This window comes from Ictalurus punctatus, chromosome 7, assembly GCF_001660625.3.
Source record: "Ictalurus punctatus breed USDA103 chromosome 7, Coco_2.0, whole genome shotgun sequence".
Lineage (NCBI taxonomy): Eukaryota > Metazoa > Chordata > Actinopteri > Siluriformes > Ictaluridae > Ictalurus > Ictalurus punctatus.
The window spans coordinates 23,131,145-23,157,048 of NC_030422.2; the positions used below are offsets into that span (position 1 = coordinate 23,131,145).

Genomic DNA, 25,904 nt, shown 5'->3' on the forward strand with positions numbered 1-25,904 from the left:
ATCCTGCTCTTGGCGTGATCTTTGTTGGTCAACCACACCTGAGGAGGGTAACAATGGGCTTGAATTTCCTCCATTTGTACACAGTCTGACTGTGGATTGGTAGAGTCCAAACTCTTTAGCAATGTGTAACCTTTTCCAGTCTGACAAACATCAACTCTTTTTCTGAGGTCCTCTGAAATCTTTGTTTGTGCCATGTTAGACTTCCACAAACATGTGTTGTGAGGATCAGACTTTTATCGATCCCTGTTCTTCAAATAAAACAAGGTGCTCACTCACACTTGTCAGCCCATTGACTGAAAACACCTGACTCCAATTTCACCTTCAAATTAACTGCTAATCCTAGAGGTTCACATACTTTTGCCACTCAGATATGCAATATTAGATAAGTTTCCTCAATAAATAAATGACAAAGTATAATATTTTTTGTCTCATTTGTTTAATTAGGGTTCTCTTTGTCTACTTTTAGGACGTGTGAAAATCTGATCTTGTTTTGGGTCATTTATGCAATATATAAAAAATTCTAAAGGGTTCATAAACTTTCAAGCACCACTGTAAACTAAAATGGTATAAAATAGCCACTGAAACAAGGCTTTGATTCATAAAAAATGTAGAGATGTCTCTGTATACAGTGCTGTGAAAAATTATTTGCCTGATTTAATCTGTTTTTGTGTACATCTCGTACTAAATTGTTTCAGAACAATTTATCAGTAATCTGGAAACCAGGCCTGATTACTACAAGCCCCGTTAAATCAAATCAACACTTAAAAGTGTTTCAACAATGTGTAGTTGGTCAAAGGGTTTTACTCAGTAACACCCTAAGCCAAAATTGAAAGAAATTCCAGAATGTTGAAGTTGATTGAAATACATCAGTCTGGGAAGGGTCTAGTTCTAGAAGTGAGTGAATGATCTCCAGTTATCAGAAGCGTTTGGTCGCAGTCATTGCTGCTAAAGGTGGCACACCCAGATTTTAAATTTAAGGGGGAAATTGGTTTTTCACGCTGGTGATAGGTTTGGGGGGGATTTTTTATTTTTTTATTTTTATTTTTATTTTTTTTTGCTTTAATTAAAAAATATATGTTTTAAACTGTAGTGTGTTTACTCAGGTTGCCTTTGTTTTATGTTGTATTTCATTTGAAAATCTAAAATTTTAGTATATGAGACACAAAAACAGAAGAAATCAGGATGTGGCAAATACGTTTTAATATGGTATTTTAACACTACCTGTCTTGTTTGAGTGGTTCCTTGTATAGTTTCTTTACAGTCTCATTTTTTATTTCAGGACAGGCTACTACACCATATATCAATGCAATTAAATTCTACATCAAAGCTGAAACATGTCTGAAAACTGTAATCCTGCAAACCACAATGTATGAGGCTTTACCATCAGAACACGGCAGACAGGAAATTAACTGCTGCTTAGAGCAACTATGTGCATTGGCACCTAATTTTTTTTGCCTTATCAAGAAATGAAAAGAGCAGAACAGGATTATGGTTAAACCTTATAGTGCTTGCTTACTTGTATGGACTGGCAATGTTTTTTTGTTTTGTTTTTTTTTTTTTTTTTAAATCTACAACATGGCAAGCTAAACTGAAAGCGTGTGAAACCTAGGATCATTTGAATGCCGCTCGTTTGCAAGCTCTTTTGTTTTTGCCCTACTTCTACTGGTGCGCTTTTGTGAAAATTACAGTTGTCTACTGTCCTCTGCTGGTCACACGAGGAATCTCCCTTGATTCATTTTATTTAACTTTAATCCCTGCTACAGCTTTTGATTTACCCTCCAAACACAGAACACTAGATGTCCACAGTTAGTATGTAGGTGCAGGCCATCCAAAGTTCACAACTGCACAGCTTGCTAAAAGAGTTAAGTTACTGATTATACCATCTGCTGTGACTTCAACCTCTGCTTTGCTCGCAGTCATGCCTCACCTCCTAATGAAAACCATCACCTGTGGTTTTTAAAGTGGCCCTGCCAACAAAATCCGTTCTTATGACCTAATTTCAGGTTTATCTAATAAATGCTTGAATTTACATTGGCATTGGGGGGGGGGAACTAATTATATAAGGTAATGACTACACCTCCAAGGACATTTTTGTTAAATTCTTGATGTTTTCATATGAGACTACAGTCAAGGAGTTTGCATACGGACAGGAAGTTGCATGGCTGGTCCTCTGGTGCAGTTGGAGCACTGTGGAAGGCATAGCAGAGGATGTAGTTCTGCATCCACAGGGGCTGTATGGCCTATTCTATATAGACACATTTCAGACTATGCTCACCATCTGAATAAAAGTCTGGTTCACTTGTAATACTTATATAGTAACCACTTGTGCTCATACTAGCAAGTGTGTGTTGTATAACCAGTGTTCTCTATTTCCTTGTCTTTATGGTTGTTTAATGTTTATAAGCATAATGAGCACTCAACAACTAAGTCAAAGTCCTTGTATACATTAGAATACAGGTTCCCAACCCTGGTCCTGGAGTACCCTTTGTCCTGCACTCTTCAGTGGTTTCTCTGTTCCCAATACACCTGATCTATTTAATCGGTTAATTACCAGCATTTCATGAGTTGAAGTGGGTGTGTTAGCGCATGGCAAACACTAAAATATGTAGTTCAAGGTGTATTCCTGGACCAGGGCTGGGAACCTCTGGAAAAGAAAGGGTACGAAACCGTGCCATTCCTTGTTGCTGAGGTAATGCTCTCAGTTGAAGGTACCTTCTTTTGTACATCTTTTGTACCTTCAGTATGCATCATTTACCTAGAAAAGTTTAAAGTACACCTTATGTATTTTAAATCTTTTTACATTTACACACCGTTAGAAGAAGTTTGAGAGCAGAAATATAGAGGACATACCACAAGATGCAAACCACTCATCAGCAATAAGAAAAGTGTGGAGAAAGAGAGGATCTGCTCATGATCCAAAACATACTCATCTGTGGAACATGGTGGAGGTGGTGTCATGACTTTGGTTTGCATGGGTGCTTCTAGAACAGGCTCACTAATCTCTATTGATGATTTAACTATTAAGAGAACAAAACTTAACGGTGTTTTTTCTTTGTATCTCATTGCTACTTTTTATCTTTTTATGGCTGATTTCTCGCATCAGTAAAATGCAATAAAACTAGATACAAATGTTAATCATAAATGAAACCCAGCTGCAATTTTGATGTTCGCAGCAGAATTAATTCAGAAGTTAACAGAAACATTTTCTCTGTCAGAGAAATGCATCCAAATTAATTGGAAGGAACTTTATCATGCAGCAAGACAATGATCCAAAACACACTGCCAACTCAACAAAGAACTTTATCGGGTGGGGAAAAGTGGAAGGTTTTACATTGGCCAAGTCAATCACTAGACCTTAAACTAACTGAGCAGCATTTCACCTCCTGAAGAGGAGACTGGATCGAGAAACCCAGCAAAACAAACAATAACTGAAGGGGGCTGTGGTGAAAGCCTAGAAAAGCATCACAAGGAAGAAACCAACAATTTGGTGATGTCACTGAGTGGTAGGCTTGATGCAAGCAAGGGATATGCAACCGGATATTAAAATGTTATTTACTTATCGATTTATCTTTTCCAATACTTTTGCTCAGCTACAAATTGGGTGATTTGATTACAAAAATTTCTATGTATTATGATGTTTAACACATCTAGATGTAAATACCAGAAAATAAACGCTAAGATATTTGATGCTACAGCCTTTAACTCAACTTGCACTCTTGCTCCTTAAGTTGCTTGGTCTACACTTGAATAAATCTCGATACAGTTGCATTTTATTCACAGAGCAGGGATTAGAAGAGAGTTTGGAGACCAAAAGAGGACATTACCACTCAGGTGGACGTTTTGCATAAAGGCAGAGAGAAGTGACTGGAAGTGACGCATTAACCACAGGGGAGTAAAAGCTGACAAACAATACAGAGGGGTTGAGTTGTCTTTTACCAAGTAAGTACAGAGCTGTGGCTTACATACCACCATCTTCCTGAAGGATAAAGACTGGTAAGAAATCGAAACTTATGCTGTTTCTTTTCTTTGTAACTCGTCGCTACGTGTTTAACTTTTTATGGCTGTGTTCAGGCATCAGTGAAATGCAATAAAACTAGATGCAACCGTTAAACATAAACGAAACTCGGCTGTGATTCTTTTTCTTCTTTTTTTTTTTTTTTTTTTTTACTGACGCGAGAGCCACAATGGTCCATACCATCACCAAGTTTCAAAGCTTGTACAAATGTTTTATTATTATTATTATTATTACGCTGTAAAAATAAATAAATAAATAAAATTTAAAGATAAAATTAAAGCATGGGCGCATGGAAGAACTGTGTCATCGCAAATCATGGCGGAAAAAAATTCAAAGCATAAGATGTACTCGAGACGTTATCATAAATGATGCTAACTTTGTTCATCTTCTTCTTCTTCTTCTTTTCTTTTTTCTCTCCAAAACGTTCCCCTAGAGGAAGCTTTAATGGTGTAGTTGCTTTCCTGTCAGCAAAAAGGTACCAAAGCAAAACTCTTCAAGAACCCTGTACCTTTCCATTTCACCAGGTTGCTACACCTTTTATACCTATAGAGTGTATATTACATGGTAATGTGAATGTAGTGTGCGTTTAAAATGATTTCAGTTATATCACTGGACCATAAAGACCACTCTTTTACCTTTAATTAGCTTTTCGAGTCCTACATTAAAGGTATGTCTACAGCTACTTGACGTTTTCAAGGAACTACACAGGCTAAAGATACAAAAGATGTACCCTTGAGGATAGCACCCCAGCAACAAGGAAAGCTGAGAGTCTGCTGAACTTTTTTTTTCTGAGAGTAAACATAGCATCCGTTAACTGGTTAAATGTGTGGTACAATCTCTAAATGATTGCTAATTATTTTATTCTTACCTAGAACCAGTCAGGTATTTAAAATGTAGCAACTCTAGTCTTTCCTATTGGTATTCTCTTAGAAAAAAAGTGGTTCTTTAAGGATTAATTAAAGGTTATTAAGGGTTCTAAAGGCCCGGGAATCCTTTTTGATAGGGACAACCAACTAACCTAAAAGTAGGCAAGGTTTAGTTTTTGATATGCTTCTGCAGTTTGTGCGTATAAGGCAGGTTCTGTTGTCAACGATCAAAAGTACCTCGTGGGTATACGAGTGCAACCTTTGACATTCGGGTTTCCGGCCACAAACCTTTCGCAGTTTGTTTTGCTATGATTAAGTTATTCAAATCTGATTTACAAGCATCTGTACAATGCTCAGGAAATTTGCGGTTAATGTAGCATCAGGCTATTTTTCTTCTAAATTTTTGTCACGTCTTAACGCAATGGCAGTGACAGCCTGTTATTTATCTAGATATATAAATCCTAAAGTTGAAATTTTAAAGCTTATTTTGGTACAGCATTTGTGCTTGATCCCACTAAGGACAATTTGGACACTCTAGAAATGATTACATCATTTTAAAAAAATAAATAAAAAAAAGTATTATTTGCCTTTACACGAATGCATTGTTGCCAAAACAAACAGCAGTGTAAAAAAGTATGGGTGTGCCTTTTATGTCCGTCCCTGCACCTGTCCACAGTCCTGCTGACATTTTATACACACACACACACACACACGCACGTAAGAGAGAAAGTTCGTCTACTTTTTGGCTTCACAGCTTACATCCAACTCCAGCAGGTACAGTGTGTGTTTTCTGCATCTATTACAAATGTAAAATTGATTTTACTAATGAGTTTTTTTCATTGTTTAACTGACTAATCCTTAATGCTATAATTCTGTCAGGAAAGAACTCATTATGGTAGAATTGTAGTGCTCTAGGTAAACAAATTAAAAATCTATCCTTCAAGGATCTGTAATGTAAATTTCACTGTACAATTTATATTCTTTGTTTTTAAGATGGAATGTTTAATATGCTTAACAATCTGTCATACAGTCAGAATTTTTGTCTTGAAGTAAACTTGATTTAGGAAGTTTACAGTGCCCTCCGCTAATATTGGCACCCTTGGTAAATATGAGCAAAGAAGGCTGTGAAAAATTGTCTTTATTGTTTAACCTTTTGATCTTTTGTTAAAAAAAATCACAAAAATACTCTGCTCTCATGGATATCAAACAATTGCAAACAAAACACAGGTTTATCAAAAAAAAAAAAAAAAGTGTTAAATATATTTGTGCCACGATTATTGGCATCCCTATGAATTCATATGAGGATAATATATATTTGAAGTATATTTCCATTGATTTTTTCCATTTTTTTAGTATACCAGTGTGACTAGGAACAGGAAATTGTTCAATCATGACTTCCTGTTTCACATAAATATGAGGCAACACATAGGCCAAATTCCCTTAGTCATTCATAACAATGGGTAAGGAACGGTATGTAGCTGTGATGTGTGGCAAAAGGTTGTTGAGCTTCACAATATGAGAAGTGGCTATAAGAAAATAGCACAAGCATTGAAAATGGCCATTTCCACCATCAGGGCAATAATTAAGAAGTTCCAGTCAACTGGAAATGTTATGAATCAACCTGGAATTGGACGTGTGTCTATATTATCTCAACGCACTGTGAAGAGGATGGTTCGAGTGGCCAAAAAATCTCCAAGGATCACAGCTGGAGAATTGCAGAAGTTATTTGCCTCTTGAGGTCAGAAAATCTCCAAAACTACAATCCAAAGTAACCAAAATACCCACAAGTTGTTTGGAAGAGTTTTACGAAAAAAACCTCTACTCATCCAAAAACAAACTCAATCGTCTTCAGTTTGCCAGACACTACTGGAACTTCAAATGGGATTGGGTTCTGTGGTCAGATAAAATAAAGCTTTTTGACAATAAACACCATAGGTGGTTTTGTCGCACACAGAGAGGTAGCCATATAGAAAAGTACCTCATTCCCACGGTTAAATATGGTGGTGGCTCTTTAATGTTTTGGGGCTGTTTTTCTGCCAGAGGACCTGAACATTATGTTAGGATACATGACATCATGGACTCTATCAAATATCAACAGATATTAAATGAAAACCTGACTGCCTCTGCCAGAACGCTTAAAATGGGCCGTGGTTGGATCTTCCAGCAGAATAATGATCCAAAACATACATCAAAATCAACACAAAGATGGATTACTGACCACAAAATCAAGGTCCTGCCATGGCCATCCCAGTCCGCTGACTTAAAAACCATAGAAAACCTGTGGAGTGAACTGAAGAGGAGAGTCCTTCAGTGTGGACCTCAAAATGTGAAGGATCTGGAGAGATTCTGTATGGAGGAATGGTCTCAGATGCCTTGCCATGTATTCTCCAACCTCATCAGGCATTATAGGAGAAGACTCAGCTGTTATCTTGGCAAATGGAGGTAGCGCAAAGTATTAACTAAAGGGGTACCAATTTTTGTTTTATAAACCTGTTTTGTTTGCAGTTGTTTGATATCCGTGAGAGCAGAGTATTTTTGTGAATTATTTGAAAAAAAGATCAAAAGTTTAAATCAATAGAGACAATTTTGCACAGGCTTCTTTGCTCATATTTACCAAGAGTGCCAATATTAGTGGAGGGCACTGTATCTTACTGACCGTTGCTTCATGGATTAGGTTTTTTTATTTGCACAGACATGCAATTTCTAATTGTATTCTTCCACAAAATTTGAATGAGATTTTAGAAATCCGAGTCGGTATTTTGATGCTCGGCACACGAAAAGTATTTGTCCCTTACAATAAGGATAATAATGGATGTCTAAATAAATAGTTGAACAAGTGAACATTGTTCAGTAATAACATGGGTGTATAAATGAATGTACCATCTACAATGTACAGTGCATCCGGAAAGTATTCACAGTGCTTCACTTTTTCCACATTTTGTTATGTTACAGTCTTATTCCAAAATGGATTAAATTAATTATTTTCCTCAAAATTCTACAAACAATACCCCATAATGACAATGGGAAAGAAGTTTGTTTGAAATCTTTGCAGATTTATTAAAAATAAAAAACAAAAAAAAGCACATGTACATAAGTATTCACAGCCTTTGTCATGACACTCAAACTTGAGCTCAGGTGCATCCTGTTTCCACTGATCATCTTTGAGATGTTTCTACAACTTGATTGGAGTCCACCTGTGGTAAATTCAGTTGATTGAACATGATTTGGAAAGACACACACCTGTCTGTATAAGGTCCCACAGTTAACAATGCATGTCCGAGCACAAACCAAGCCATGAAGTCCAAGGAACTGACTGTAGACCTTTGAGACAGGATTGTATCGAGGCACAGATCTGGGGAAGGGTAGAGAAACATTTCTGCAGCATTGAAGGTCCCAATGAGCACAGTGGCCTCCATCATCCATAAATGGAAGAAGTCTGGAACCAGCAGGACTCTTCCTAGAGCTGATCGCCCGGCCAAACTGAGCGATCGGGGGAAAAGGGCCTTAGTCGGGGACGTGACCAAAAATCCAATGGTCACTCTGACAGAGCTCCAACGTGTCTCTGTGGAGAGAGGAGAACTTCCATCTCTGCAGCACTCCACGCACTACACCAGTCCTGTATGGTAGAGTGGCCAGACGGAAGCCACTCCTCAGTAAAAGGCACATGACAGCCTGCCTGGAGTTTGCCAAAAGGCAACTGAAGGACTCTCAGACCATGATGAAACAAAGATTGAACTCTTTGGCCTGAAGGGCAAGCTTCATGTCTGGACGAAACCAGACACCACTCATCACCTGGCCAATACCATCAATACAGTGAAGCATGGTGGTGGCAGCATCATGCTGTGGGGATGTTTTTCAGCGGCAGGAACTGGGAGACTAGTCAGGATGGAGGGAAAGATGAATGCAGCAATGTACAGAGACATCCTTGATGAAAACCTGCTCCAGAGCGCTCTGGACCTCAGACTGGGGCAAAGGTTCATCTTCCAACAGGGCAACGACCCTAAGCACACAGCCAAGATAACAAAGGAGTGGCTCCAGGACAACTCTGTGAATGTCCTTGAGTGGCCCAGCCAGAACCTGATTGAACATCTCTGGAGAGATCTGAAAATGGCTGTGCACTGACGCTCCCCATCCAACCTGATGGAGCTTGAGAGGTTCTGCAAAGAAGAATAGGAGAAACTACCCAAAAATAGCTGTGCCAAGCTTGTAGCATCATACTCAAAAAGACTTGAGGCTGTAATTGGTGCCAAAGGTGCTTCAACAAAGTATTGAGCAAAGGCTGTGAATACTTATGTACATGTGCTTTTTTTTTGTTTTTTATTTTTAATAAATTTGCAAAGATATCAAACAAACTTCTTTCCCGTTGTCATTATGGGGTATTGTTTGTAGAATTTTGAGGAAAATAATTAATTTAATCCATTTATAATAAGGCTGTAACATAACAAAATGTGGAAAAAGTGAAGCGTTGTGAATACTTTCTGGATGCACTGTATACCTTAGAAAATGAAAGAAGAACGCAGAAAGAGGAAATTAGAAACAGTGAAATTAGTCTCGGTGGATTTCATCTGCCTGTGACTCATATGCATGTTTGCAAGTGAAATGTTGGACCAAAATGGAAACGGATACTAATTTTCTGTGCTTTTTTTTTGTTTTTGTGTGTGCTACGCTCCTCTTAGTGATGAATACAGGGCTATTGTTATTGAACTATTGTTATTTTACTAAGGTACTGTTATAAACTGGGGAAGGAATTTCATAGACTTTGTTGCAGATGTGAATAATGAGATCAGGTGTCTCAAAAAAAATGCCTCACTATGTTTATAAAGTAAAGTTTACAGTCTTGAACTTTGAAGAATCCCTGTGTGAAAACTGAAGCTATTAAGTAAAGAAAAAAACATTCATGTTTACTGTCAGAATTTTATTTCAAACACAGGAAGCATTTAATTTAGTATATGTCAAATCCAAAGTCACATGTAGTTTGAATCATGTTATATAGAAAGACAAGCCTTCTGTTAACTGAACATGTTGATGAGACAGGAGCTGAAAAATGTCTAAATGAGTGTGTGGTAGTGTTACAATATGTGGTTTGGTTTTTTTTTTCCCTTCTTTTCTTCTTTTTTTCTTTACCACAATGACAGGTTAGGGGAAATGAGACTCTTTTTCAGTAACGGTTTTCTCTACACTGGATTGTGAAATGTATGAATAAATCTCATCCAAAACAGTTCCTCAAGTTTCAGCTTGTTATCAGATAGTGCTCAGGGTATGCAGGCAACTTCAGAATTATTGGCACCCTTCATAAAAATGAGCCTCCTTTATATTCTAAGATTTGTGCGTTTCCCTTTTCAGGGTTCAGAGATGAGGACTGAGATGGTTGTTTGTGTTTGCGTTCCTTCGGCTGATTTGTTGATTTGGAAGTACGTTTGTGCTCACAAACTTGATTGTTTTCAGACTTGCTTTTATTTTATTGTATTTTTTGGAACTCAAGTTGCTCTGACACCATAGTTTGGTATTTTTGCTGAAGTGTGATTGGTGTTTTCAAGCCTGCGATCGCTTCAGAGAACTGATCTCTGGTCCTCTTAAAAACAGTAGTCTGGTCTACTATTTTGCAAACCTGCATGCACAAATGTGACTTATAGAGTTTTCAATCAGTCCACTATTCGCAAGGAATTCTTCTGTGTGAAGAATCTTACCTAGACAAGACTAGTATCAGTTCAGGGTGCTGCTTCAAGTATTCAGACCCAGCAGAAATACCCTTAACGTCCTGGAAGAATTAACCAGGCTAAGCAGAGCTAAAATATCCTGGTAACTAGCAAAATTCCACCAATCCACATAAGTGCCCCTGGGCTCATTTAACAAACAGCCTCAAGCATCATTACCAGGAGTAATTTACCAAGGGTAAGTTATATGTGCAGATTATTAGTGTGCAAAGCCCAAAAAGCTGATTTTGGTCGTATCTGACCACAGCACACGAGTCAAGATAGGCATCTTTCATGCTAACTTCCTAGCTTGTTGATGTCATGAAGGCGTTAATCGTTCATTATCCTGAAACTGATGTGTGGTTTCTCACTTTGTGCAGTGATTCAGTGTTTTAAAAAAAATAATAAAATAAAATAAAATAAAGATTTGTAGGTATCTGATTACCAAATGCCCTACTGGGAATTAAAAAGGATTTTACCTAGGGCGGTACAGTAGGCAGTATTGCTGCTTCACAGTTCAGGTTTGTAATCTGAGCTCAAATGACTGTCTGTGCGTAGTTTTGCATATGTCCATGTGATTTTCCTCCAGGTTCTCTGGTTGACCTCTAAAAACATGCTGGTTGCTAGACTGACTATGCAAAAAATTTCAATAATCCACTTTGCCAGAGATGGCGTCCTATAAGGGTTTATATATGAACAGGGTGGCATTTGGAATTGCATGAAAGACAAGAAGTAAAAACTTAATCTGAATATAAGATCTTAATACAGTGTCATGTATTAAGATTTTTAGTAAAAACAGAGCTTAATCTAAAATATATTTTTATCTTTTATTGGGAAAAAACGATTTCAGCATGTATATCACTGTAGTAGGGATATTCGGACACAGCCACTGTTTCATGGAGCTCAGTTTGTGCACAGGGGCATGGTCATGCTGGAACAGGTTTGTGCCTCTTAACTCCAGTGACAGTATACAAAGACATTATATACAATTGTGTGCTTCCGATTTTCTGGCAACAGTTTGTTGGAATTTACCCAAAACATTTGATGTTTTCTTCCTTAATTTGTCACTGGAGCTTCAGTGCTAACAAGTAAAGGAAATTAATATTTGCTAACATTAGCTTTGTATAAACATACACGTCTTTGTCATAACATTCTCAAACCATGTTGAGGTTTGAACTAACTATGAATGCACATGGTATGACGTTTCTGTATGACACTTTTACCAAAAGTAGACAAAAGTATGCTGCATCGATTTAGTTGCACAATGCTAAAGCTCTACGCTTTGTTAGCATGTCGCTCCAGGGCAAAACTAATGAAGCAAATGTCAGATGCGGAAAACGTCAGCCAATCCTTGTTTGCTGAGGGAGAATATTGTATACACACAGCACCAGGATCCGTGCTTCAGACTTCGATTACTGTTGCTCTCACGACTTTCTGTGACTCAGCAGTTAAATCAGCATCTAGTGATCGGAAGGTTGTGAGATCAAATCCCACAACCAAGCTGACATTGGGTCCTTGAGCTAGACACCTAATCCTCACTTACTCAGTTGTATATCTCAGCTGTAAATTATTTTGAATAAAAGTGTCAACCACATGAGTTTCACATGTTCTCTACACATCTCTGTGCTTTTCACTGTGGTCTCTGGTTTCCTGCCACTTCGTATAAAGATAGCAGGTAGATTGCCTACAGTGGATTGCCTGTAGATATGCAAATATGTGTGCTTGGTGCACTGTGACGGACTGGCATGCCATCCAAAGTATATTCCCACCTCAAACCCACTATTACTGGGATAGACTCCAGATCCATCGGCACCCGGATTAAGATACACCGTTACTGAAGATGAATGAATGATTTTAATTGTTAGACTATTTAAAAATAAGGTATAAGACTAGTTGTTTCAACCTTCCATAAGGTACAACTCAACCACCAGCACTGTAGTTTAGTTTCCACACATGAATTTGGCTTTGGATTGTCTGTGATGTTCTCACTCAGTCATTATACCACTTTTGGATCTTGCTGTATTCATAACTGCTATATTCTTGATCCCTTTGCCAACTGTCATTTGACCTGGTTGAATTTTAATGCCAAATTACCAGACAGATATGAGCTCATTGTTAAAAATTGTTTGTGATGACAGTATTACTGTACCATTATGTTTGCACCTGCATTTATGATCTGTGTATGTGTGTGTGTGTTCTTTAGGACTGAGTTACTATAATGGCTAATACTACAATCACCGTCCAGCCAGGGGTGATGTTGCCGGCTTATGCCAAAACTAGCACATGGAGCACTGGCTTGTGTGACTGCTGCGACGACATGAGCGTCTGTGAGTATCTGCATATAAATGATCTGATTGAGAGGAAAGGTGGTGGTTTTTTAATTCAATTATTATATGCTGCATTTATATGTAACACAGCATGAGCTCAACCAGCATAAGCTCAACCACACGTGACACAGCATGAGCTCACCATGTTCCAAAACATGATGGCTGGCTTCACGTGTCTCGGACAAAGCATGTACTAGTCGTACATGCTTCGTCCGAGACACGTGAAGCCAGCCATCATGTTTTTAAAATGGAATTTTCCATTTTAAAATTCATCCTCCCAGCCGGAAGCTGTCGTGATAGACCTAGCTAGTGAGAGAAAATGGAGAAACAACTTAAAACTATTCTGCTGGCCAAATAATTTGAATACTTGAGTATTTGTTAATGTTATTTGTTACTCCTTTGTATTTACTGTATGAAGCTCTATAATATAGTTATAATGGTTTCTCCATCCTGTATCGTGTAATACATGTTCAAAAACCCAGATAACCTAGACAAAATATGATGGAAATGTGTTAATTTATAACGACAACACTCTAAAGCGTTTCAGGTGGTTAAACTTAGAAACGTAATTCACCTTCTACCTTGAAAACACGAGTAAACCCAACTTGAAGACAAGATTCAACTCATAACGTTACATTTTACAAGTCAAGACAATGGATTACTTTAAGTTTCATTTATATATATACTTGTTATAAACTTGATTTTAATATCTAAAACTTGTCATGACATTTGGAGTTAAAGAGAAGAAATACAGTGCCCTCCATTAATATTGGCACCCTTGGTAGATATGAGTTTAGAAGGCTGTGAAAATTTGTCTTTATTGTTTAAACTTTTGATATTTTGTTTAAAAAAAAAGTTAGTTGCATCTTGGGGTCAGGAAGTCTCCAGAACTATATAGATGCTAAATGAAAACCTGACTGCCTCTGCCAGAAAGCTTAAAATGGGCCGTGGTTGGATCTTCCAGCAGGACAATGATCCAAAACATACATCAAAATCAACACAAAAATGGTTTACTGTCCACAAAATCAAGGTCCTGCCATGACCATCCCAGTCCCCTGACTTCAACCCCATAGCGTGGACCTAAAAATTTGAAGGATCTGGAGAGATTCTGTATGGAGGAATGGTCTCAGATCCCTTGCCATGTATTCTCCAACCTCATCAGGCATTATAGGAGAAGGTTCAGAGCTGTGATCTTGGAAAAGGGAAGTAGCACAAAGTATTAAGTAAAAGGGTGCCAATCATTGTTGCATACCTATATTTAACAAATATATATAATTTTTTTGACAAACCTGTGTTTTGTTTGCAATTTTTTGATATCCATGAGAGCAGAGTATTTTTGTGAATTTTTTTAACAAAAGATCAAAAGGTTGATCAATAAAGACAATTTTTCATAGATTTCTTTGCTCATATTTACCAAGGTTGCCAATATTAATAGAGGGCACTGTAAGTTCACATAAGTTAATGGGGGTATCCTGATTTACAGTGAACTATTTTTTAAAGACAAGCCAGACACAAGTCTTCTGATATATGTCTGTGTAAAATATTTTACACCAAATCGAATTGCTTAAAAAGCCATTGACAGGCAGAATGGAAAACGCAAAGCTAGGGTTAGGGGGCTAAGGTAAGTCAGATACACCGGGGGAACTACCTACAACCCTTATTTTACCTTTTTTATTTTTAATCTCCTTTTTTTATTTACACAAAATTTGTCTGCACAGGCTGTTTTGGTTTCTGGTGCCCCTGGTGTTTGATGTGTACTACCAGCCAAGAGTTTGGAGAATGCCTTTGTCTCCCTCTGCTGGATCTGTGCTTCGGGGCCCTCATACCACCCGCCAGTTATTCTGTGAGAAGTGCCATGAGAGAGAGATACCGCATCCAGGTACATGATGTTCTAAGCTGCACTATGGCTAGACTACAGCTCCAAATCCATATGCACCCAAAATCAAATATACCAAAGAACAGCACTGAGTTGTACGCTTTTTGGATTGTCGGACTGATGTTATCTGCTGTGGACTTGTCTCCTACAAGGGCACAATGTGTGATGACTGTTGCGTGGTGTCCTGCTGTGGAATCTGCTCATGGTGTCAGATGGCCAGAGAGCTGAAGCTCCGCAGACAGCCCCAGGTGTTTGTGAACCCGCCGGTGAACGTGACCTACCAAGCACCAGCGAACGCACCGTTGGTGAATCCGTCCTACCAGCAGCCTGCTGTGAATCCGGGCTACCAGCCACTGCAGCCTAATAACCCTCCTATGTACGCCCAGCCTTCCAAGTCAACTGACCCTCATGGTGCAGGACTGTATCCGGCTGTATAAGCTACATATAATCTACAGAATTCTATAAAAAGTCTATTTTATGTAGAGTCTTTTTTCCTGCATTTTTATAGTTTCGATTGTAGTTCGTTATGTATGTTTGAAAGAATATATTCACAAGTATACAAAGTCTATTTTTGTGTTAAACCTGTTCCTTTTTTCTTTGGAGGCATCATTAAAACATAATACCTCACAATATTAATTATGCAGCACTATCAGTTTTTTTTATTCTTTGACTATGTGTCAGCCTTCTAATTCAAAACATTTGGAGGCTTTAGCACAATTAAAATATGGTGTTCAGTCTAGGTTTTTTAACTTACATAGCCACTTGTTGATGTTATTGCAGTGACATCCTGTGACAATAATAGATAATATGAGATATTATAGATATATAATGAGATAGGAATAGCTGAAACCTTCAATATACAGTTTATTTGTGGCTAAACTCAAGTAAGTAAATAAAAAACATGTTCTTGCCACAACAGAAAATCATTCACTACATCGAGCTCATTACTCATACACAGTCAGTGTCTGTCAAATCACCAGGGCAGTGTTGGGAAATAATGCGTAATAGATATTTGTCTGAGTATGCCTTTGAGGATGTGCGTTGAATTCCTGGAGATTAATGCTATCATAACTTTACCGGTTTGCATTCCCCTATGATCGTTCATCCAGGAACATTCACAATGAGGTCTACTGATATCTCCGTACCAGCCAATGGTCTGGCACCATGTTAATTATATATCGGTAGCGTATGAGGGTCTACAAGTGAGCATGAATTTAAGAAGTCTTTCTGATTCTACATTCTGGAGCTTGCACTGAGGCTACAAACCTGCATACGGCTGTGTAGTAGCTTGCAGCCGCATTGCAAAACCTGTAAACACATCTCTTCATTAATATGCTAATAAAAACATATACATTAAACACCACATTAACTGGCAGCCATGAGGGCTCACAGATATGCAATTTTTTATTTTTGCAAAGGTTTCCTGCGATGGACTGGTGTCCCATACAGACTGTGTTCCTGCCAGTGTTCCCAGGATAGGGTGCACATCCACTTTCACCCTGACCAGGATGAAGCTCTTACTGAAGTAGCATGAATGAATGATAAATATATCCACCTTAAAATTTATTGTAGCTTATTAAATATTGGGACCTCGTTTACATACAAACTATTAAACCATTAGGTACATTATTTAAATAATACTTTAGCCATTAATTGGAGCTTTTCTACCCATAGAACCCCTTTTTATTAAAACTGTCATTATATTTAAGTTGATATTATTTAGAGACATAACAACTTTTAAACTAGTAGATTAAAAGTTTAAAAAAATATGGACCCCCTGGTTATGCTGGATACGGACTCTAGGGACTCTGAGAACCATGGCTCTAGAATATATTATAACATCGTTCTCTATTCCCAGAACAAATTGGCATCTAGAGCTTTGTTCACAATCTGGAATCATCCAAAATTGTTCATATTCATAGATTCTTACAGGTTCTTATAAATTATAGCAATACAGTGGCTAGTACTACAAATTATGAATACATGAATACATACATCTATATACAGGGTATCCCAAAACCCTGTATATAGGGGACTATGTATGCCAGCACCACGGCTGTTGTGCCTTTGTCAGTGGTTGTTTGTGGACACTTCCAGTGTTTTTGAATTTGTTGATAAGTTTGGCAACAGGTGGGGGCAGTGGTGGCTTGGTGGTTAAGGCTCTGGGTTACTCTGGTGATGGGAAAGTCGGGGGTTCAAGCCCAAGCAAGTGGTAGAAATGGCATGCCTGTGGCATGCCTAGCAAAACTTCAGCTCTTACCAAGAACATGAACGCAGGGAGACGATAGTATAAGATAATAAACTCTTTTAGACCTGAATGCAATTTTTCTGTCTTGATACCTGTTTGTGCTCAATTCTCCTTACCATACACCTGATCTAACTGTGTGCAAGTTCACCCTTTATTTAACAATGGCTGTCATGGTGATACGCAGGTGTTTGAACCAGAAACTATCGTTAAATCTACAATGGGAAATACTTATACCATTGGACAATGGTAATAGAACTGATGACAATACTTAAAACTAAAATTTACCAGGTAATCTTATAGGGCCTGTAAGTTATGGTCCTTTGTAATTTCATCATAATGTTGGGGGGTTTTGTTTTGTTTTATTAATGTTTAATTAATGTGGCATGTTTAAGATTTATTCATTCATCTCCAGTTATCCACTTTATCCTGATCAGGCTGTGGTGGATATACTGTAACACTGAACGCGTGGGAAGTGGGAATGCACCCTGGATCTAGAGACTACATCTAGGTGCAATATAAAGTCCCCAATAAGTTATTTGGAAGTGGGAGAAAACTGGATAATGTAGAGAGAACACCATGACATTTTTCATTTAGTTGTAGTTGTATCATCATGTACCATTTGTGTACATAGAACCCATTTATTTAAAAATAAATTTCAGTTGGTTTTACTAGAGATGATTATCACATTATACATAGTTTCTCGCTGAATTCATTTCTGTTCACAAAACATTTCATCATTTTAGTTTCAGTTTACTATAACCCTTGACTCTGCTATGACAAAAACTGGTGTCACTCAGTGAAATAAAGTAAATTCCCCTCAGTGCTTCAACTTCACCATGAGCTCAACTCTTTCGGCTTCTAATACACCTTCAACTTAACTGAGTTTAAGAATCCTTTTCCCATCGGTACCCACCTATACTGATAAGATAAGAGTTCTGTCATGTAATTTTATGGCCCTGTGCCATAAACCTGCTGGACAGGTTTTTTTTGTTGTTGTCGTTCTTATGTGTATTGAGCTTTGGGGGATGGGGATTGATCCTAAGCTCAGGGCTGTGTGGAGTTTCATATGTTCTCCCAATGGATCTCCTGCAGGTACTCAGGTGTCTTCCCACCTCCCAAAAACATTTCAGTAAGTCAGTTGGTGACTCTAAAATTGCCCCATGTGTGAACAAGTGGGTGAATGTGTGTATGGCGCCTATCAATGTTCCCATACAGGTCGTATTTCTTAGCCAGTCTTCCGGGAATTGGCTCCGGATGTACTGTAACCCTGACCGGGAAAAGCAGTTACTGAATATGATGATAATATAGCATTACGTAATTTGTGTGTCTCCTTCAAACGTACAAGAAACAAACAATGAAATCTGATTTTGTATTTTTAACCTTTTGCCTTTTCATTGGTTTAGCAGCTGATTCTGGATCTTAGAGGGCTCTCCTACAAATGATCAAAAGACATTTTAATGTAACTCATCAACCAGATATGTTTTCTAGCTTCTGCACTGCACCAGGTCTTATGACTGGGTGTCTGACTAGGAGCTTCCTGTTGCAGGTTTCTGAGAAACAGCCCAGGGCAGTGTCTGCTTTTTTAGTTGTTCTCACAGGGCTATAAGACAGGAGCCTTGATGACCCAGATGTGACCTAATGTTTACTTTAAATCCAATTCAAGTCTATTATCATTCAGTGTAATCTGTACTGAAAGAATGTGCTGAATACTTGACATATTTGAGAAAACATTGTTCACCCTTTCTTTCACAGTAGTTCATACAATGTGTTCACTGGAATTACTGTACAACAAGAAGTTATCTCATGTCATTTAATTTTTTAAATATTTTTAAATAAATTTTTGAATACTCCAGCAAGTTTGCAAGATTGTTTTTATTTGTTTAAAACAGAATTATGGTTAAAAAAGAGACATGTTCATAATAATAATAATAATAATAATAATAATAATAATAATAATGCTTCTTTAACTAATTCACATTTTTTAAAAGGATGGTATGCTATTGTACACTTTACCATGGCCTGTGTAACACTATATATGTACATACTAAATAAATGCATGGTAGTTAGTCTTAATGATAGTCTTAGATAAATAATAATGTGCAGTTAAGTGTTTATGACAATTTTATACAGAGAGAGAAGCTAAACATCTGCCTCAGTGGCAGTTAGCAAAAAAATATAGTAAACGAGTCAGAAATGCTACTCAAAATATTGTTCAACTATTTGTCAACAATTTACAAAAAGTATTTAAGTAACAGAATCAAAAGATAGAGTTCAGGCAAGAAAAAAAAAACATGACAAGAATGACAGAACAGAACCAAAACTCTGTAACTGTGAACATGTTTGTCCTCATACACAATGAAATGAGGAAATGTCATGTGCTAAATCAGCAGCCTCGTACCATCCTTGCACTAAAAATAACCCCTCGGCTCATCTTTGGATCCCTAAAAATGTTCTCTTGACTGCTACATATACAGTGTCTCATCACTTTCCAGTGGCTCTGGAATCATTGGTGGTCCATTCTGACAGTTTCTCACACCTGTATCCATCACTGCTATCCTGCATGGCACGTCTATACCCATTTCCCTTGACGGGGAAACATTCAGCTTTTCAAACAAAACTTCAAATCTCTCCTGTGCCTCACCAGGCTCTTGCCAAATCAGCAACTCATACTTGCTAAATCTGAGCAGGGCCTTTTCCTGCAGATCAGCCCGCTCCAGATGGCCCAGTTCATACCCGTTTACCATAACCTTGCTTCTCTGGCTCATGTTCTGCACAGTGAAGTGTAGGTTTGGGCTACCAGCCTTGCGATACCCCTGGATGGAGAGCTGCTTTCGGGAGACACGGGTGTCATTCAGCACAAACGAGCACGACTGTCCATCTCGGCCCAGCCTGATGGGATCTTCGACGCTGATCTTGTAAGGTTCTTTCATGCGCAGAAAGCTGAACAGAGGTTGCGTGGACTGGTCTGGATGATACAGCTGAATGTGGAGACAGGTGAGGCTTTCCTCCGTCACCATGGTTTGAGATACAGCCAGCATTGTTCTGGGTGATCTCAGACTTCTCTTTAGAATGTCAACTACAGGACAGAAACCAAAGTAAAACCATTTTAACACAGGTAAGTATGCTTCACAAGCTAAACAACATCATAGTAGGTGTACAGTTACATTAAAAAAGAGTAGTTATGAATTGTTATAACTACATACATAAGTTAAATAAATAAGTGCTGCTACTTTTGCTATTATTGTTTTGGATTAGCCTACCTTTTAACACCAAAGCACTATCTTAAACACGTCCTGCTTTTGTCTTCTGCTTTGGAGTGAAACACTCTTCGACTGTGTAGCACATTGCTCATCTTCAAACTAACGGAGCTCTGTTGTTTTCAGACACACACACAGACAAGGGGCGGAAACAGAAGGTGATTGCGTCAGCTCCTACAGAACAACTGCTCCACGTGACATGGAAAGTCCAGCGTTGCGCAATAGCCTTCTTTTAAATAATTTCGATATGAAATAAACTACTGTATAATGAAATTTATTCCAGATATGTGACACTCAGTGTTGCAATCACGGATTTAAAACTTGTAAGGTTGTAGAACTATTTTTTTTTGTGCCCAAACACACAATACTATAATATATCAGATCCAGGTAGAAAATAAATCATGGTCACGTGCCGGTGTTTGTCCTGCCTTAAAGAAGCTCTTCTCAAAAGATTACAGCAGTATTTATTATTTTTGTCTACTTTATTACTGTGACCTTATCATTCATATATATATATATATATATATATATATATATATATATATATATATATATATATATATATATATATATATATATATATATATATATATATATATATATATATATATATATATATATATATATATATATATGAGCAGTAGCTGATATAGATACAGATATAGACACCATAATACACAGTTCTGTCTTTGAGACCATGTTTCTGTTTCAGTGCTCATTTTAACTTTCCCTTATTCCCTGGCCATTAACCCTTGGGGAAATCCCCGACGATCTTGAAGGCTGTCTTTACGGTCGGGGTTTAACTCAGGGTTTTTCAACTTTTATTTTTATTTTATTTTATTTATTTATTTATTTGCTGCCATGGACCCCTTTAAGTGAAAAATATTTTATTTTATAATCATCATCCAAGATATTTAGATATTAGGAACATTAACAGAACAAAAATAATTAAATAAATAATGGCCCAAGCCCAAAATGGCAAAAATATTAAGCTTTTCATGGAACTAAATATAATAACTCCACACCATTGGTGGTCAGAAAAATTGCAAGAATTAAACAAATGCACTCCTGAGACCTCCTGTGCCACCATTTGCTGTAGTGAACTGTTTTTGGGGAAAGTTAGAAACAGAGAAATTCACTGTTTCTTCTTGTATGTAAAGGAAAAGTCTTCATGTATTCTTCTTCTTCTTGTATTCTATTCTTCTTCTTCTTCTTCTTCTTCTTCTTGTATTCAAATTCTTCTTGTATGCAATGAAAAGTCATGATTAAAATGTTTTATGTAAAAAACACATGTCTGGGTGTACACAATTAAAATAAAGTAAAAAATAAAATAAAATACAAAATGTAAAATAATAATAATAATAATAATAATAATAATAATAATAATAATAATAATAATAATAATAATAATAATAGAGAAATCAAAGGAAAAAGGAAAAAGCTATCAGATAACAAGTTACTTTATCTATTTGTTTAATTCTGGCTAATTTCCTGCTGAATGATTTGGGCTTGATCCATTGTTCCCCTTGGAGTGTATTTATATTAAAATTTAAATTGTTATAAGAGATGATGCAGTGTTGTGTAGATGCTTTACCCATTTTGATGCTTATGTGGGGTTCTTTGGTTTACTCTAAACTCCCAAAAACATACAAGAGGGTGAATTGACTAAATTGCCCCTAGGTGTGAATGTGTGTGTGTTAATGTGTATGTATGCATGGTGCACTGACATGATCATGGTGTTTTCCCATCTCATGGGCACTGTTTCCCAGTTTCCCACCTCAAATAAAGTGATTACTGAGGACAAATGAATGAATTGTCATTAGATTCAAGTTAAAATTATTTATAGGCCTACTTGTTTTTGACTTATTTAGGCTTGGATTGAACCTGTTCTAAGTCACATATGTAAGTTACCTTAACAATACAGTACTTACTTTAATAACTCTATTAAAGGTGAATTGTAATTTCCACTAACATTTTAAAATCATGGATCACCCTATATTTCACTGACCCCTGTTTGAGGATTGTGGCTCTAACTCACCTAGTTCAACCTAGTTTAGGATTGTTCATTGTGAACAGGAAAAACACTTTTTGTATTTGAGCTATTCCTACTTGAGCTACTTGAGTATGACTCGGCTCGACAATTTACCCATAATCTTCCATGTTGTTGTTATTTTCATTTCCAAGTAAGGCTGTATTTGGAGACAGGAAGGCATAAAGGCATGTCCTAATCGATGTTTTCATTGACTACTGTTTTCCAAGGTGCTGATTTTTGAATACACTGTCCTACTCATCTAATGATCCAGTGTGTAAGCCATCCTGTACAAAAAAAGCAATGGAAAACACCATGGATTTTTTGATTTAAGATTTTATTCTAGTGAGAAATGACTGGTGTAGAATATTAGTTCCATTTTACCTATCCATGCTTTATTCCATCTTATATAATGGACTTTAGGATTAGTTACCATTAATGTATGTGTGTAACCTGGCCTGTCTTGAAGCATTTTCTTATAGCTACTTTCACAATATTAAAGCACTGTCTTTATAAGACAATTGGCCTTTGAGACAGCATAGGCATCAAGGCAGGTGCTTTCTACTTACATTTGATTGAAGATTTATGACATTTGGCAGATGAACTTAGAGACTTACAGAAATGCTTTGAAGTCTCTATCAATAAATACATCCTGATACTGGTTCACTAGGTCAAAGAATACCATCAGTCAGAAACTCTGTTGGGGTAAGAGTAAGAGAATGCGCAGACAACACAATTCTTTTTTTATTAAAGTGCTAATTTATGTACCTCCAGAAGAGGTAGGTCCTTAGTCATTGTTTGAAGATTGCAAGGGACTCAGATGTTCTGACATCTATGGAAGTTCATTCCACCAACTAGGTGCCAGAACAGAGAAGAGTCTTGATGCATGCCTTCCTCATAAGCAGAATACTTCTGACACAGCTAAGGTTTCACAACTCCCAAATAGGCAATTTTATGCTTGTCATTTTTATTTTTGTGTCACGGGGGAGAGTTCAGAGAGGCGGATACACATGCAAAACTTATTGCAGAACAACACAGGGAACAGGCTCAAGGAATCGGACTTAAGGAAAAAACACGAGGAGTAAACATGCTAGGAACCAGGATTATCAGAACTAAATAAACTAGAAAGTAAACACTAACAAAAATGCTAGCTAATCAAAAACATTGTGCAAATAACACAAGTATAACACAAGCATAACACAGACATGCCCTCTAGTGGTCCATGGTGGACTTGCCCTTGGCGGTCATGACATATCGTCGGTGTTTGCAGCCTATTAAATTAGGTTTAAATGTGTTCATCAGGAAGTTAATTTATTTCTGTACTCCTGAAAATTATTGTTAAATTTTTCAGGATTGATGAGGACAAAAGACCTGTCTTATTTAAATCTCTCACATCTAGTGTCTGATGTTCCCTTTGCTATTGAGGTGTGTGGTGTCATCATGCAAAGATATAAAGAGTTCTGTAAGACCTTCAGAAAATGCCTTTTTCTGTGCATGCCTATGAGTCAAATGTTTCAAAGATGATTGCTTGTCCAAATATGTCAAAAACATCATCGATTCCCATGGGGTGTACTTATTTTTTCACATGAATGTACATACTGTATAGAGAGTAAGCAAACCCTCTATATAAGTTACACCCTATCTGTGACTGTGTGAAAGTTTTCATTTTCCAAATCACATACTTCTCCACACTCATAGAAAAATAGCCAAGGGTTGTTAGCTTACTAAAAGTGTTATTGATAAATATTAATATGGCATGCTCTCTTACTTTAGCTCATGAGTTTATGAATGCTCTCTCTCTCTCTCTCTTGAGAACACTGTGACCTTTTTCTTGTCTCCTCAACAACCAATATCACAGGAATGTGTCATTATCTCCTAGTTTCTCTTATATTGCACCTGGTACGGGATGTACCGACGGCCCACCATTTTACCTTGAACAGTGAGCACACTGTTGTTGAGGCACCTAACTGTCTGATTGTCTGATATATAAACTCTTGTATTTTTGAATAAACTGAGAGACTTTGCTATCTGATCTTGTGTGTGTGTGTCTTATGGCAACTCTCCTGAGCGCTTGAAACAGGACATGGCAGTGCTGTGGCAGTGTGGTGGCACCATTTATTCTCATCCTCATCAATTTCAAATTTGATATTTTGTACATCCTCAAAATATTTTGTAACTGTTATAGTTTGGAACCCTTCACGATAAGGAATTATGCTTTAAGGAACCTTTAAGGGTTACCCAGAAGAGCAAAATCTGATAAAATCTTAAGGGTTCTAGATATTACTTTTTAAGGGTTGTTTTTTTCCTAAGATTGTAGTCTTGTATTCTTTTATAATATAAAATAGGAATAACAACAACAAAAAAAATTATATCAGATGACAGCTGTAACATTTACAGCTGTGTGATTTAAGATGGCTCTAGGAATGGCAGACAAGGTGTGTCTCCCTTTTTTTATATTTATACCTCTATAAGTGGGGATGAAGGCCTCTTTAAAACAGCCAAGCATACCCTGTAAAACCTTCAAACTGCAGAAACTGAAAAAATGCTCCTCTGTTAATGAGCCATCATTAGTTTTAAAAAGAAATGCAGACTCTCATCAACCAAAAAAAGAACTAGACTCCCAACTGATGCCCACCAAATGTCCAAAAGATGAGATCTACTGCAGATTTGAAAAGCTGAAAAATAACCCCACTTCTCACCACACCCAACCTCCTCTCTCACAGTTCACACCTCTTACCAAGTCGTGCTCACACTGTTACCTTAACTGCCCAGCCATCCCCCTCCCTCCTCCATGGTCTGTCTCCATATTTCCAGCCTTAATAAAGCGTGTTAATCAACTGTCATGTCGAGCCTTACACACATTATTTATCAGTCATTGGACCTTTAACTCTGCCCATATAATCCATCATCTATGACCTAAACGACAACATATATTTATTTATTTATGTATTTTTATTTATATATATATATCCATTGCTTTGCTTTTGTTCCAAATCTCTCATTATTTTGTCTTACCTCATCTGAAACAAACCCTGAAGATCTGAATTGCACAGATCTGGAGATTCTGTCTGCACTTAATCTTCCCTTAGCTCCAACAGGCCAAACTCTCCCAGATGTCTGTGTTGGACTCTCCTTGTAGGTGGATCAACAACTTTCTTCTCTTAGTACTGGAGTACTCTCAGGAAAATCTCCGTTTGGATGTACTTTCTGAGGCAATTGAAAATGTACCATCTACCACAGTCAGTGTTGTTCTCGTGCTTGTTCAGCCCATCCACCACACAGGACAAGGCCTGGCTACAGAGCATCATCCGAGAGAATAATTGGCTGTAATGTGACCACCCTCCTGAACCTGTCTGTCTCCAGGATTAGGAAACAAACAAGAAGTGCTGATTATCTTTACCCAGGCAACACAGTTGCCCAAGCAACCCTTTCTGGAAAACAATGCAGGGCAATTATAACCAAGACTACCGCATACTGGGACAGCGTTTTCCCCCAAGCTGTATACACCGTATCAGCTCTAAGTCTGGACTGTTCTGACTTTTAAAATTATGCTAGTAGACTACATGCTTGCATATGATGCTGTGTACTGTGTA

General features: G+C 37.5%; 2 protein-coding genes across 5 annotated transcripts; one reads left to right on the forward strand and one right to left on the reverse strand.

The window, feature by feature from the left end:
- The first annotated feature begins 3,866 nt into the window (after positions 1-3,866).
- On the forward strand, positions 3,867-15,413 carry ponzr6 (plac8 onzin related protein 6). Of its 4 annotated transcripts, none has more exons than XM_017471538.3 (5): positions 3,867-3,993; positions 4,449-4,539; positions 12,778-12,901; positions 14,620-14,780; positions 14,930-15,413. In XM_017471538.3, exons 3-5 carry the CDS (start codon positions 12,793-12,795, stop codon positions 15,212-15,214), a joined length of 555 nt encoding a protein of 184 aa, XP_017327027.1. In that variant the 5' UTR covers positions 3,867-3,993; positions 4,449-4,539; positions 12,778-12,792; the 3' UTR covers positions 15,215-15,413. The 4 variants fall into 4 exon arrangements, with proteins under 4 accessions (XP_017327027.1, XP_017327028.1, XP_017327026.1 ...); XM_017471539.3 differs by having other exon boundaries at positions 4,449-4,490; XM_017471537.3 differs by lacking the exon at positions 4,449-4,539.
- Positions 15,414-18,879: 3,466 nt separating this feature from the next.
- tifa (TRAF interacting protein with forkhead associated domain) lies at positions 18,880-25,597 on the reverse strand. Its single transcript, XM_017471536.1, has 3 exons — positions 25,327-25,597; positions 20,286-20,395; positions 18,880-20,101 (listed from the first exon to the last, which is right to left on the reverse strand). The coding sequence occupies exon 3, from the start codon at positions 20,061-20,063 to the stop codon at positions 19,488-19,490; it is 576 nt and encodes a 191-aa protein (XP_017327025.1). The 5' UTR covers positions 20,064-20,101; positions 20,286-20,395; positions 25,327-25,597; the 3' UTR covers positions 18,880-19,487.
- Between the last annotated feature and the right edge of the window lie 307 nt (positions 25,598-25,904).

What these genes read in the sequence shown, in the direction of transcription:
- ponzr6 (XM_017471538.3), top strand. Translation starts at nt 12,793, where the DNA reads ATGGCTAATACTACAATCACCGTCCAGCCAGGGGTGATGTTGCCGGCT. An exon ending in CTGCGACGACATGAGCGTCT is followed by an intron (nt 12,902 to 14,619) that starts GTGAGTATCTGC and finishes TTGTCTGCACAG; the next exon opens with GCTGTTTTGGTTTCTGGTGC. An exon ending in GAGAGAGATACCGCATCCAG is followed by an intron (nt 14,781 to 14,929) that starts GTACATGATGTT and finishes GTCTCCTACAAG; the next exon opens with GGCACAATGTGTGATGACTG.
- tifa (XM_017471536.1), bottom strand. Translation starts at nt 20,063, where the DNA reads ATGCTGGCTGTATCTCAAACCATGGTGACGGAGGAAAGCCTCACCTGT.